This window comes from Rattus norvegicus, chromosome 10, assembly GCF_021556685.1.
Source record: "Rattus norvegicus strain SHRSP/BbbUtx chromosome 10, alternate assembly SHRSP_T2T, whole genome shotgun sequence".
Taxonomy (NCBI): Eukaryota; Metazoa; Chordata; class Mammalia; order Rodentia; family Muridae; genus Rattus; species Rattus norvegicus.
In genome coordinates this window covers 81324859-81338714 of record NC_141543.1, presented here as the reverse complement: position 1 = coordinate 81338714, position 13856 = coordinate 81324859, and the positions used below count along the sequence as shown (strand labels likewise).

The 13856-nt window shown below is 42.1% G+C and overlaps 1 protein-coding gene across 12 annotated transcripts in view; it reads left to right on the top strand.

Moving 5' to 3' along the window:
• Stxbp4 (syntaxin binding protein 4) overlaps positions 1–13856 on the top strand; it is a 159257-nt gene that overhangs the window by 30782 nt on the left and 114619 nt on the right. For all 12 annotated transcript variants that reach the window (XR_015630624.1, XR_015630626.1, XR_015630623.1 and 9 more), the window contains 3 exon segments: positions 7335–7441; positions 7603–7819; positions 8761–8839. Coding sequence is in view for 7 of the 12 variants with exons in the window: in XM_087572136.1 (XP_087428262.1) it covers positions 7335–7441; positions 7603–7819; positions 8761–8839 (403 nt within the window). In the remaining 5 variants the exon portion in view is untranslated.

Below are 13856 nucleotides of genomic sequence, written 5' to 3'. Positions count from 1 at the left end.
CCGTGTGTGTGCAGGTGAGGCCAGGTTGTGTTGCCGTGTGTGTGCAGGTGAGGCCAGGTTGTGTTGCCGTGTGTGTGCAGGTGAGGCCAGGTTGTGTTGCTGTGTGTGTGCAGGTGAGGCCAGGTTGTGTTGCTGTGTGAGTGTGTGTGCAGGTGAGGCCATGTTGTGTTGCTGTGTGAGTGTGTGTGCAGGTGAGGTCAGGTTGTGTTGCTGTGTGTGTGAGTGTGCAGGTGAGGCCAGGTTGTGTTGCTGTGTGAGTGTGTGTGCAGGTGAGGCCAGGTTGTGTTGCCGTGTGAGTGTGTGTGCAGGTGAGGCCAGGTTGTGTTGCTGTGAGTGTGCAGGTGAGGCCAGGTTGTGTTGCTGTGTGTGTGCAGGTGAGGCCAGATTGTGTTGCTGTGTGTGTGCAGGTGAGTCCAGGCTCTGTTGCCGTGTGTGTGTGTGTGTGCAGGTGAGGCCAGGTTGTGTTGCTGTGTGTGTGTGAGTGTGCAGGTGAGGCCAGGTTGTGTTGCTGTGTGAGTGTGTGTGCAGGTGAGGCCAGGTTGTGTTGCTGTGTGTGTGCAGGTGAGGCCAGGTTGTTTTACTGTGTGTGTGTTTGCAGGTGAGGCCAGGTTGTGTTGCTGTGTGTGTGTGAGTGTGCATGTGAGGCCAGGTTGTGTTGCTGTGTGAGTGTGTGTGCATGTGAGGCCAGCTTGTGTTGCCGTGTGAGTGTGTGTGCAGGTGAGGCCAGGTTGTGTTGCTGTGAGTGTGCAGGTGAGGCCAGGTTGTGTTGGTGTGTGTGCAGGTGAGGCCAGGTTGTGTTGCTGTGTGTGTGCAGGTGAGGCCAGGCTGTGTTGCCGTGTTTGTGTGTGTGTGCAGGTGAGGCCAGGTTGTGTTGCTGTGTGTGTGTGAGTGTGCAGGTGAGGCCAGGTTGTGTTGCTGTGTGAGTGTGTGTGCAGGTGAGGCCAGGTTGTGTTGCTGTGTGTGTGCAGGTGAGGCCAGGTTGTGTTACTCTGTGTGTGTTTGCAGGTGAGGCCAGGTTGTGTTGCTGTGTGTGTGTGAGTGTGCAGGTGAGGCCAGGTTGTGTTGCTGTGTGAGTGTGTGTGCAGGTGAGGCCAGGTTGTGTTGCTGTGTGTGTGCAGGTGAGGCCAGGCTGTGTTGCCGTGTTTGTGTGTGTGTGCAGGTGAGGCCAGGTTGTGTTGCTGTGTGTGTGTGAGTGTGCAGGTGAGGCCAGGTTGTGTTGCTGTGTGAGTGTGTGTGCAGGTGAGGCCAGGTTGTGTTGCTGTGTGTGTGCAGGTGAGGCCAGGTTGTGTTACTCTGTGTGTGTTTGCAGGTGAGGCCAGGTTGTGTTGCTGTGTGTGTGTGAGTGTGCAGGTGAGGCCAGGTTGTGTTGCTGTGTGAGTGTGTGTGCAGGTGAGGCCAGGTTGTGTTGCTGTGTGTGTGCAGGTGAGGCCAGGCTGTGTGCCGTGTGTGTGTGTGTGTGTGCAAGTGAGGCCAGGTTGTGTTGCTGTGTGTGTGCAGGTGAGGCCAGGTTGTGTTGCTGTGTGTGTGCAGGTGAGGCCAGGTTGTGTTGATGTGTGTGTGTGTGTGTGTGTGTGTGTGTGTGTGTGCAGGTGAGGCCAGGTTGTGTTGCTGTGTGTGTGTGTGTGTGTGCTGGTGAGGCCAGGTTGTGTTGCCGTGTGTGTGTGTGTGTGTGTGCAGGTGAGGCCAGGTTGTGTTGCCGTGTGTGTGTGTGTGTGTGTGTGCAGGTGAGGCCAGGTTGTGTTGCTGTGTGAGTGTGTGTGCAGGTGAGGCCAGTTTGTGTTGCCGTGTGAGTGTGTGTGCAAGTGAGGCCAGGTTGTGTTGCTGTGAGTGTGCAGGTGAGGCCAGGTTGTGTTGCTGTGTGTGTGCAGGTAAGGCCAGGTTGTGTTGCTGTGTGTGTGCAGGGAAGGCCAGTTTGTGTTGCTGTGTGTGTGCAGGTGAGGCCAGGTTGTGTTGCTGTCTGTGTGCAGGTGAGGCCAGGTTGTGTTGCTGTGTGTGTGCAGGTGAGGCCAGGTTGTGTTACTGTGTGTGTGTGTGTGTGTATGCAGGTGAGGCCAGGTTTTGTTGTTGTGTGTGTGCAGGTGAGGCCAGGTCGTGTTGCTGTGTGTGTGCAGGTGAGGCCTGGTTGTGTTCCTGTGTGTGTGTGTGTGTGTGTGTGTGTGTGTCTGTGTGTGCAGGTGAGGCCAGGTTGTGTTGCTCTGTGTGTGTGTGCAGGTGAGGCCAGGTTGTGTTGCCGTGTGTGTGCAGGTGAGGCCAGGTTGTGTTGCGGTGTGTGTGGCGAGTGCTTGTTACCGTGCTTCCTATCACCTGTCTCAGCTCGTAATGGTTTCTGTGTCTCCAATGGTTTTAGGGTCATGACTTTTTTTTTTAAGATATATTTCTTTACTTACATTTCAAATGTTATTCCCTTTCCTGGTTTCCTGTCTGTAAGTCCCCATCCCCTCTCCCTCCCCCATACAGGTATTCCCCCATCCCTCCCCTTGACCCCCCCACACATTCCCGTACACTGGTGGTCCAACCTTGGCAGGACCACGGGCTTCCCCTTCCCCTGGTGCCCAACAAGTCTATTCTCTGCTACATATGCAGCTGGAGCCCTGGGTCAGTCCATCTATAGTCTTTCAGTAGTGGTTTAGTCCCTGGAAGCTCTGGTTGATTGACACTGTTGTTCTTCTTATGGGGTTGCAAGCTCCGTCAGCTCTTTCAATCCTTCCTCTAATTCCCCCAAGGGGGTCCTGTTCTCAGTTCAGTGGTTTGCTGCTAGTATTGACCTCTGTATTGGGCATGCTCAGGTTGTGTCTCTCAAGAGAGAACTATATCCGGTCCCTTTCAGCATGCACTTTTTAGCTTCATCAATCTTATCTAGTTTTGGTGGCTGTATACACACACACACACACACACACACACACATATGTGTGTGTGTGTGTGTGTGTGTACATATATATACATGGTGGCTGTATGTGTGTGTGTATATATATGGCTGTTCCTTCAATCACTGCTCTAAACTTTGCTTCCATATCCCCTCCTATAGATATGTTTTTCCCCTTTTAAGGAGTGGGAGCATCACATTTTGATCATCCTTCTTCTTGAGCTTCCTGTGGTCTGTGGATTGCATCTTGGGTAATTCAAGCGTTTGGGCTTAATATCCACCTCACAATAGTCCAAAATAACATAAAATATCTTGGTGTGACTTTAACCAAGCAAGTGAAAGATCTGTATGACAAGAACTTCAAGTCTCTGAAGAAAGAAATTGAAGAAGATCTCAGAAGATGGAAAGATCTCCCATGTTCATGGATTAATATAGTAAATATAGCAGGATTAATATAGTAAAAATGGCCATTTTGCCAAAAGCAATCTATGGATTCAATGTAATCCCCATCAAAATTCCTACTCAATTCTTTATAGAGATAGAAAGAGCAATTTGCAAATTCATTTGGAATAACAAAAAATGGAGGATAGCCTTTTGATGGCAAGGACTCCAACTGATTTCTTCATAGTAATTTCCTTAGTGTGATTCACTCAGAAATTATTGAGTGGATCTGCCATGGTCATTCTGTCACATTTCTACTTTTTACCATCCACTGCCACCAACTTCCCTGTAGACCAAGTCCATCTCCTCCTTGGCCCTGTGTATCCAAGCATGGATAACATTTTGAATTGTTTGAATGGTTTTTTCTTTCATTGCTAATAACATAAAGTAAAAGATTCTTTGTTAATTTGAAGTATTTACTAGTAGTAAACTCTCAGAGGAAGAAATTAGAAAAAAAATTCGTATTAGTTCATAAATATACAGAAATGTATATATGTTTATATACATATGTAAATGTATATATTCACACATGAAAAGTCAAAATAATATATGTATATTGAATATGTATACATATGTATACTATGTATAAATATATTATGTCAAGAACATACACATATATGTAATATAGGTATATATGTACAGTAGCTAGGAATTCATCTATCTAGAGAAGTTCAAGATTTCTACAGTGAAAACTTAAAGGCATTTGAAAATAGAAATCAAAGAAGACCATAAATGATAAAAAGATCTTTCATTCTCCTGAATTAGAAGAATTAATAACCATGAAAATGGCTGTAATGCCAAAATTAATCTACAGATTTCAACTTAATACATATCAAAACTCTGATGTCATATTTCCAAGATCTATAAAAAGCAATTCAAGAATTCATAGACTGTTACCAATAAATTTTTTATGTCTAAATTTTTAGAGCTAAGATTAACAATGACATTACTTTTATAGTAAGACTAAGAATTTTGTATTGGAGACTTACTTGCAATACTAGCTTGAGAATATAGACTCTGGGTAGGATTCTGTGGACGCCAGAGGAGGGCTCAACTCACTAAGCTCACTGTAGTGGTGCACTGTAGTAGTAGTGGAGAAATTGCTTCCTTTTGTAGTGTGCTCAATAGGTGTGAAAAGATATTGGAATGCATCTAACTTTGAAATGTAACTGAAAGAACAGAGATAAAGCTATCTAGAATGACTTAATAAATAGGAACTCCCAGCACTCTTGAAATTTTCTGCATTCTTCCACTCATTACCCACCACCATTGTACTGATAAAAGACTGACCAAAAGCAACTAGGGATGAAAGGGTTTATTTTGCTTAGAGTTCCAGGTGACAGTCCATCACTGATGGAGGTCAGGGCAGGAACCGAGAGGCAAGAATAACTGAGTAGGTCTGTTTGCTGGCCCATTCTCTGGTACATCGGTTGGCTCTTTTGTGCAGCCCAGGATGCCTTATGAGGGAATGGTTCTGCCCACAGTGTGCAGGGCCTAGTCCATGAAGCAGTGATCAACACAATGCCTCATAGATGTGCCTAAAACAGACTGGATACAGATGATTATTCAGCTAACGTTTGTAAGGTGCTTCTGGGTAGTGTCAGGTTAACAGTTAATTTAAAGCATAACTGTTCCTCCTGCATAAAGTCTCCAGATTTTGCTTATTTTCCTATAGCTTTCACAGAAGAGGTTTTTAAAGACTGAAATCTAGCATATTAGAGACTACATCCCAAGCGTCTGACCATAGTCTGTATATGGTTGCTGTTCACGAAATACACTTGAACTCAATGAGCTGGACCCAGGCAAGACGGAAATTAATTTGTAAGATCCTGAGACTGAAACAGACAGCACAGTATGTGAGCCGTGCTCCTATAGAGTCTGTTTTCTACAGTTGTTTACATGTGCTGTGTATACAAAGGCCAAAGGACAACTCACAGGAGCTCGCTCTCTATTTTACCATACGGGTTCCAGGCATTGAATTTCAGTTGCCAGGCTTGGTGACAAATGTTGAGCCATTCACTAGCCCTAAAATCTCCTGATGAATGTTTTATATTTAGCTTCCCTATGTATTCATTGTTAAGGAGGAGACATGATACTATATAACTTTTTTCAAAAATAATTATTATTTATAATAAAATTGCCATAAATCACCATTTTATGGGGAATCCAATGAGATCAAAGATTGATTACACAAAGCATGTATTTTAGTAGATAAGATTCTTTATTGTGATATTTTTAGTATTTGAGATTCAAATACAATTTATTTAGGAGTCATAATCACCCCCACTCCTCTCCCAAACACCTCCTAGATCCTTCTCACCTAAAAACACTGCCAAATTCTTGCCCCTTCCCTTTTTTAATAACACCTGGACTCCAGTCTGTGCTGCTCTATACTCATGGGTGTAGGGCCAGCCAACGGAGCTTGGTCAGGCTCCCTGGGGCGTCATGCTTACACGATCGTGATTCTCACTTCCCAGAAGCCTTCCGTAGCCGGTTGCTCTACAGTTAAGGTGGGGGCTCACGGTGGAATGTTGACTTGTTTGATAATTTTCAGATCTTGTGCAGACAGCCACAGCTGCTGTGAGCGCATGAGTGCAGTGACCCTGTCATCTGCCTCATCTTTAGCAATGCTCCTGCACCACCGGAGGGGAGTGGTAGACGTGCCCCACTTGTGGCTGACACTCTACTGACCACTCAGATTTGATTTTAAGTCAGTTTTCTTGAATTTGTAGAGATTATGTCAGTACAATGAAAGTAAAAAAGTAAGCTTTTTAAACCTTATGTGTTAGTCAGCCTTCTCTACACCAGAGCCCTGAGTCTGGTGTAGATTCACACTATTACGTGTTTCCGTCCTTGCTTGACTGGCCCATTGCTTTTGGCCTAAAGCATCATATTCTGGCAAGATGTGACGGAGTGGCAATGTTCCCCTAACATCCAGAAAGCAAGAGAAAAGAAACCAGGCTTCCCTCTTTTAGGTTCGTCCCCAGTGCGTCCAGTGTCCCCCACATACCCCACCTCTAAAGATCTCAACTGCTTCCAATTATGCCCGGTGGAGTACTAAACCTTCAGTACAGAGAACCTTGAAGGACACTCAAAGTAAAGTCCTTTGCTTTTTGTGTAGCACTGGTAATAATATTTTCTGCGTTTGTATTAAATCTTTAAAAATGGAACTTTAATTTTCAGTTGAATTAAGAGAAAAAAACAAGTGACTGAGATATTGGCCCAACAAGAACATTAAATCTTATAATTGATTATTCTGTATCTGATGTGTTTGGGAGTTATGCATAGGTCCAGGGCTTAACAAAGACATCCAGTTAAAGTTGGTGATTATCAGCATGGACATATGCACATGACATCTGATACCACATGCACAGCCTAGTTGGCTTGGCCACAGGAAGGGCTAACAAATCTAGTAAAGAGGATACTTGAGTGATAACTAAGATTTGCATAAAACCAATGCAATTAGGTTTCTTAACCTTATTTTTAAAAAGTCAGTGTAGTGTGCATGTTTGGACAGGTCCGTTCATGTTCTGTATGTGAATGTGCGTGCATGTTTGTATGAGTCTGCATGTGTATATGCACATGCATGTGTGTACACGTATCCTGACATCCGAGTTAAACAGTTTGTAGGAGGAAAGAGGCAAATGCTCGTTCACTGGGGTAGACGAGTCTCCTATTCTGAAATATTCTTTATGCAGTGAGTGCTTGGTTTGCTCTATCTGAGTCAGAATCTTATCAGACTCAGAGCTGAGCTTTGAAAACAAGTGCCCTTTTGTGTACAGGCCAGTTTCTTATGGTAGACTGATTCATTAGCATAAGGATTTATTCACTGCATGTATAAACCACACAATTTTCCTTATGTATAATACTTAACTAGCCAGTAATAGAACATTTTGTTATTTGGATTCTCTAATTTTTTTACTCTGTTTATGGCATTATTCACAAGATTATTTGCTTTTCTTAGGTTAATTTTGTTAAAACTACTTTATTATTATTATTTTGTAATTTTCTGTTTGGCTTTTATTTTTAGGATGGACGTTTGAAGCCAGGAGATCAGCTTGTCTCCATAAACAAGGAATCTATGATTGGTGTATCATTTGAAGAAGCAAAAAACATACTTACCAGAGCCAAGTTGAGGTAACAATTCCATCCATATGATAGGATGAGTCATTGAGCACATATATATAAAGGTCGTGATGAGGCTATCTTAAAGGTTTTCACTGTACTAGAAACACTGTCTTTGCATTTACTTGACCGCATTTGTTGAATATCCACAAATTAATCTCTTTAAATCGTAGGTGGGAATCTCCGTTGGAGATAGCATTTATCAGACAGAAGTCTTACTGTGGTCATCCAGGAGACATTTGCTGTCAGTCCCCACCAGTGTCAGAAGACTGTGAACCTCAAACCTCAGCATTTAATCTTCTTTCCTCTCCCGCTGGAACACTACTTCCAAAGACTTCATCCACTCCCAGGACTCAGGACTCCATTTTACCCTCCTGTACAGTAATTCAGGTAACCTTAAATTCTAGTTTATATACTCAGTCCATAAATCTCTTACTTTTTTTGTTGTTGGTTAAATCAATATAGAATTGTAATTTCATTAACAATGCTTATTAATAAGTTAATATCTCCTTGAAATACTTTTCCTTTTTAGGTTTTTATCATGTAAAACAGATTTTTCAAGCTAATGTACCCTTTCTTTAAAAACTTAGAAAACATCAACATATAACAACATGGTACCATAAAGATACTAGACATCATTAATTCCCCAATTTTCTGTTTCTACCTAATAAAAGATAGGCGTGTGTGTGTGTGTGTGTACGCGCATGTGCGTGCGTGTGTGTGTGTGTGTGTGTGTGTGTGTGTGTGTTCAGTCCTTAGTGTCTTCTCTTCATGCTAAGGCTGATCCTGATCATCCTGTCTATGGATAGTGTTCCTCTCACCCTCACATGTGTGTCCTATGAAATTGTTCACCTTACCTATTTGATTCCAAAACATGAGGAATTTATTATATCCAGAGTAATGTATTTGCTTTGAACTGCTACATGGTCGTAATAAATCATAATTCCAAAGTAGAATCTATATTCTTTAAATCTGTGTTAGGAATAAAACACAAGAAGCAAGTAGACTTTCACTCATAGATGAGTTCCTTAAGGTAACGTCTGTTCAAGGTGATGGTGATCAAAAAGACTGTTCTGTGAGCGCTTGGACTGCTTCTTTTAAAGACAAGGGGCATGGCCTTCTGTTCTCTTACCCTTAGACACGATAGACTAAAAGCACTGTTACTTTCCACTCTGAAATGCTTTCTCTGAAGATGAATATAGCGAGTATTAGGAACTTCATATTTTTTGGAATCTTTCTTTGATCTTTTTAACCATTCTATTTATGTTAACATGCGCGTCTAGTTTGTGCTTTGACCTACTTTAGAAAGTGACTTATCATTTCCCTCACAGACTCAACCTGAGCACAGTCAAGCAGGGCTTGCTCCAGTTCCTTCTTTGAACAACCGCCCTACAGACACATCCAATGCAGGTAAATTCCCATTTAATTCCTGCTCTGTTTATCAACTACTCTTTTTCAGTGAGTGATTGAAAATTAGTAATATGACTCAATAGATCTTAAAGATGGCGTAGTGCCTTTCAGTGAATAAAAAAAGCAAAATAAGTGTATTGTTTGATGCTTTCTGTTAAATCTTGACTTTTGCTAGAACTATCTCTGAACAAAGAGTTGCAGTTTTAAAAAGTGCATTATAATAAATGTCTATGAAGCTGTAATTGCTATCGAATTGTTGAACCAAGGAAATCAAGTAACGAAGAGTCAAGATACGAGTTCTTGTCTCTTTACTGAAGTACTGATGGGATATACAACTACAGCTTTGGAAACACAGTACACATAGCACAGAACTAAAGAAAGATATCTGTTCGTTTGCTTTGAAAGCTATCATACGGATATGAATTAAAAAGGACATCCATACCTCCTTTGATATAATTTTTGAATTACTGTAAAATGACTTAGTGATTTTAAAAATAATCAAATCAAAATGACCTAAGCTATACATAGAAAAGGATTTTCATCACTCCATAAAGTTCTTATTGACTCGAATATCGAGAAAAATAATCCTTCCACTGAAATTGTCTCCAAGTTAAAGACAATTTAGAAACTGTATTTACTATAACTAAAAGACTAACTACATATTCTTAATAACGATTTAAATTACAACCCACATATATTAATTTTTAACATTATTAATTTTTCTTAGAATTACAAAATACAGAGAACTGGTTTAGATGAAGTAGCTCCTAATCATGAACAAGTGGTCAGTTCATCAACAGAGCGTATGCTCACCAGGCTGAGGCCCTGTAATCAGTCCCCAGCACCAAAGAAAAAAGAAAAACCAGCATCAGACTTCACAGCAATTTATGCTGTCATCTTCATGTTTCCTCTGCCTGGGAGAAGGATTTTCCAATGGGTTAGAATTTTTTAACCAAAATTATATACCTTTTAATTACTGAGATTTAGTGATTCTTGGAAATAATATTAATTAGTATTCCTTTCACATAATTAACATCCAGTCTCTTGATAGACTGTTTTTATTTTAAATTGGGAGCTCACATGGAAAGACAAAAAAGACAGATGACTAAAGCAGCCAGTCTAAGATGTGGGGTCACAGTTGCTCCATGATGAAAGTCGGGGTCTTTCTTCTTCCACTGTTGTGAGACATTAGTTATATAATGTGTGTAATACATTTTCAATTTTTAAAACAACCAAAGTAAGTACTCCCCATAGCCATTTATTTAGGGTACATTTGCTAAATGTTACCGAGTTAGCAACGAATGTAGCACAGAAGGAAGTTAAGAGAGATTCAGGGACTTTCTGTGAGTTATTTAATGTTATAGTAAAAGAAATCATGAAGGTTACATCCTCATTACTCAAGTCAGAAAACACGTAAATATACATGTCTTTTTCCATAGGTAAGCATACATGCATGTATTTTATAATGTGCACAAATCGTGTAAAGACATGTACAATGTAGACCAAGGGGAGAGGGAGGGAGGATCTAGATGCAGTGGAAACAGCCTTTGATGTGCATGTGGTACAGGACAGCACAGAGCAGGCTGCGAGTTTCTGACCCTTCATCCTGTTTTCTTAGCTCAGCCACCCTGAGAAGGTTGCTTCAAGGGGAAGTTACGGATTACAGACCGTGGGTATCCATCCCTTAGCATTATGATTGATACATGGCCGTGCTCAGCAGTATTTTTCCTATTAATCACGCTGTAGAAATTTAAGCTAGCATATATTCTGAGAACACTCCAGCGCAAGCGCATTGACTGACGTGACTGCTTCTTCCATGTGACTCAATGCTGTGTCCTCCTTCAACCTCCAAAACTAGGGACAGGCAAAGGACTTGTCAGTATGCAAAGAGCAAGTAAGAAACACCAGCTTCTCAGAACCACGTGCTCTGAGTCGTAAAGGAAGCAGGCAGAAAGCCATCCTAACTCAAGGGAGGGCATGAGGCAGAGCACAGAGCGGAGATGAGAGGTGCCAGACCTTACACAGCAGCGTAGACCTTAAAATAGTAAGGAAAGGGGTACCTGTCAATGACTGTAAGAAAAGATGCCTGATTTTAGAACAGGAAAGCAACTATTGAAAAATATACTGGAGTATGCCATTTATAATATTAAAATATTAACGATATTTTTCTAGGATAGAATTAACATTAACTCAGACCCACTTTTTATTTCTACATACATATAGTAGGCGAGATATTACAGGATGAAGTATTATATAGGAAGGGAGGCAGCAAGCCCTCACAACTGTCTCTAGATAACTTGCATGTGCTATGATTTTCCCATATTAGCCTCTGAAATATCACCTTCTAGACTTCTTTAGTCAGTCGGTATTCACATGAGTTCGTTTCTCATTAGCGTCACCTGACAAAGGCAGTTTAGGAGAGGAGAGATTACTTGGGCTCACAGTTTCAGAGGGCACAGTGAGCCCATTAAGCTGTGAAGGGCATAGCTAAGCACCTGTGTGACGGCGGGAGCCTGTGTGGAAGCTTTTCACGAAGTTACCGTATATACCAGGCAAAGGTTAGACTGAAGTGAGGAGTGAACATAAACCCTCAAAGACCCACCTCCTGACTCACCTCCCCACAAGCTCAGTCCCACATCCCAGTTTCTATAACGTCTGTAGCCTCCCCCAGTAATACCAGCAGCCACGAACCTAATGTTTAAATTATGAGCCAATCAGGATAGTTCACATTCCAATCACTGCAGTGTTTGCTTTTAAGATATAAACAAATTTTAATATTAACTTCAATTACAATAAACATAAGATGGCTCTACTCTTTCTGAGTTATTTGCAAATTTAAAATTGGTTAGGGATTTTAAGATCAGCATTATACATGAATGTATTTTAAAATTATCTGTCCATGATATAAATTAATCTGAGAACTCAGAATTGTTTACTGCAGCAGTAGGGTGGAATAATATACGAGTTTATGAGTGAACTGTAACTAAATTAAAGCTATTCCTGAGGGACTAAGGAATGGTGTTCTTATGTTACCGGTGTGACTAGACTTAATTCCTGGCAGTTTGTGTGGTGGCGGCTAGGTGCAGCTCCCACCCGGAGCTGCCACGATGCCCAAGAGGAAGATCAGCCATAAGAGGAAGGTCAGCCATAAGAGGAAGGACAGCCATAAGAGTAAGGTTAGCGCAGATGGAGCGGCAAAGGCGGAGCCCAAGCGCTGCTCCTCCCGGCTGTGGGGCCAAGCCTGCCCTGCCCCTGCCAAGGTGGACTGGAAATCGAAAGAGGCCCGGGAAAGGATAAAGCATCAGACAAAAAAGCGCAGATAAAAGGGAAGAGGGGAGCGAAGGACAAACAGGCTGAAGTGGCTGACCAGCAAACTATAGATCTGCCTGCAGAAATTGGAGAGACGGAAGCCAAAGTCCATCCTCTTTGGAAAAGAAGCAAAGTCCAACTAAGCATCCATCACGTCTGTCAGTGGTCCCTGCCTCCCTTCTTGTACAATCCAGAGGAATATTTTTATCAACTACTTTGTAAGTGCAAGTTTTTTAATAGCTCTAGAAACATTTTTAAAAGGTGAGGGAATCCTACCTCATCCCATTTATTAAGTGTAAATGGTTTTTTTAAGAGGTTAAATCATTTGCTGGTTGTTTATTTTTTGGTACAACCAGAAAATAGCAGGATACTGAATCAGGAGAGGCTGTGACTGTCTCGGGGGTCACCATAACATTCCCTAGAGGGGCTAGTTTTATATCCTACAGTACAAAGCATACTAAATGGCAATTTGGGGTCTCAGTCATGCATTCGTGTCTGGAATATTTTCAGTTATATCTGGTCCCGTGTTTCTAGTAGAACCATTTTGTAAGAAAGCCAGTCTTTGGTCCTCGCCCTGTCAGAACTGTGATGTCTGTGGTCATGGCAGTCCATTTTCCTAACAGTCGTGATAATGTGCTGTGAAAGATGGAGATTTTGAGTCTGTTCTGTGTGTGGCATAGAATTGTGAATTGGTGGAACTGAGCATTGTGAGCATTCGGTTATGAGAGGTCATAAGGAAACTGGCCAAGTTTGAGAGCATCACGGGAATAAGTTCACAGAGAAACAATATGTAGCTCATCTGCGCACGTGAGCACAGTGGGACTCGTCAGAGTTTGGGTATGTGTGATAACAATATCTGTGCACTCTGCTCCTCCACCAAGAAAATCTCAGTTGTGAAAGAGTTACAAAAAAGACTTATTCCTTAGTACTCTGTCTTTTAAAACTCAAACAGTGCTGATGGGAAGATACCTTCCAAGTCTTCATGGAGTTGATTTTACAGAGCCTTTCGTTTCTTCTTGTTCTAAGAAGATGAAGGATCCAAGAACGATCAAGTCTTTTCCCAGTAAAGGAGCGAACGGGAGGTTAAGCAGGGTGGGCACTAGCACTTGGGTACGGTCTTTATGGACGTAACAACTCCGCATTGTCAACATGAGCTGCTGTTGTGTGCACTCACGCTTAAAGAATTAACCTGAAGGTCAGCATGGAGAGAGTGGTAGGCTGAAGAAAACCAGCTTTGTCAAGGCCCAGTGCTTGCTGTTAAGCGAGGGTCGAGATAATTTTACGTCACTTCCTTGTTTTTGTTGTTGTTTTCTATGACTTTCCTGATTTTTGCCATTATAGTCTCTGTCAAATATGAGTTTGAGTCTTTCTACTATGATAAGAATTTGGTGATGAAAAAGGGGACCCAGCAACACTGGAGTCAGCAGAGACGAGAACGGTAGCATTGTCGTTGCCTGGCTGTGCCACCTGGGCCAGTTTCTTTACTGTGTCAGGCTCTGCTTTGAGGAATGAGAATAATGACACCGATGTTACTTTGTTCTTACAAAGATTAACAAAGTCAAGTCTAATTCACTCACTACCAGCCTATAGTAAAAACAGAGCTGGCTCGTTATTTCCACTTTTTGCTGTACCATATTTTTATGCTCAGCCACAGGAAAACAGTAAAAATGTGTGCCTTGCTTGTGTGTGGTTGTCACGTGTGTCTGCC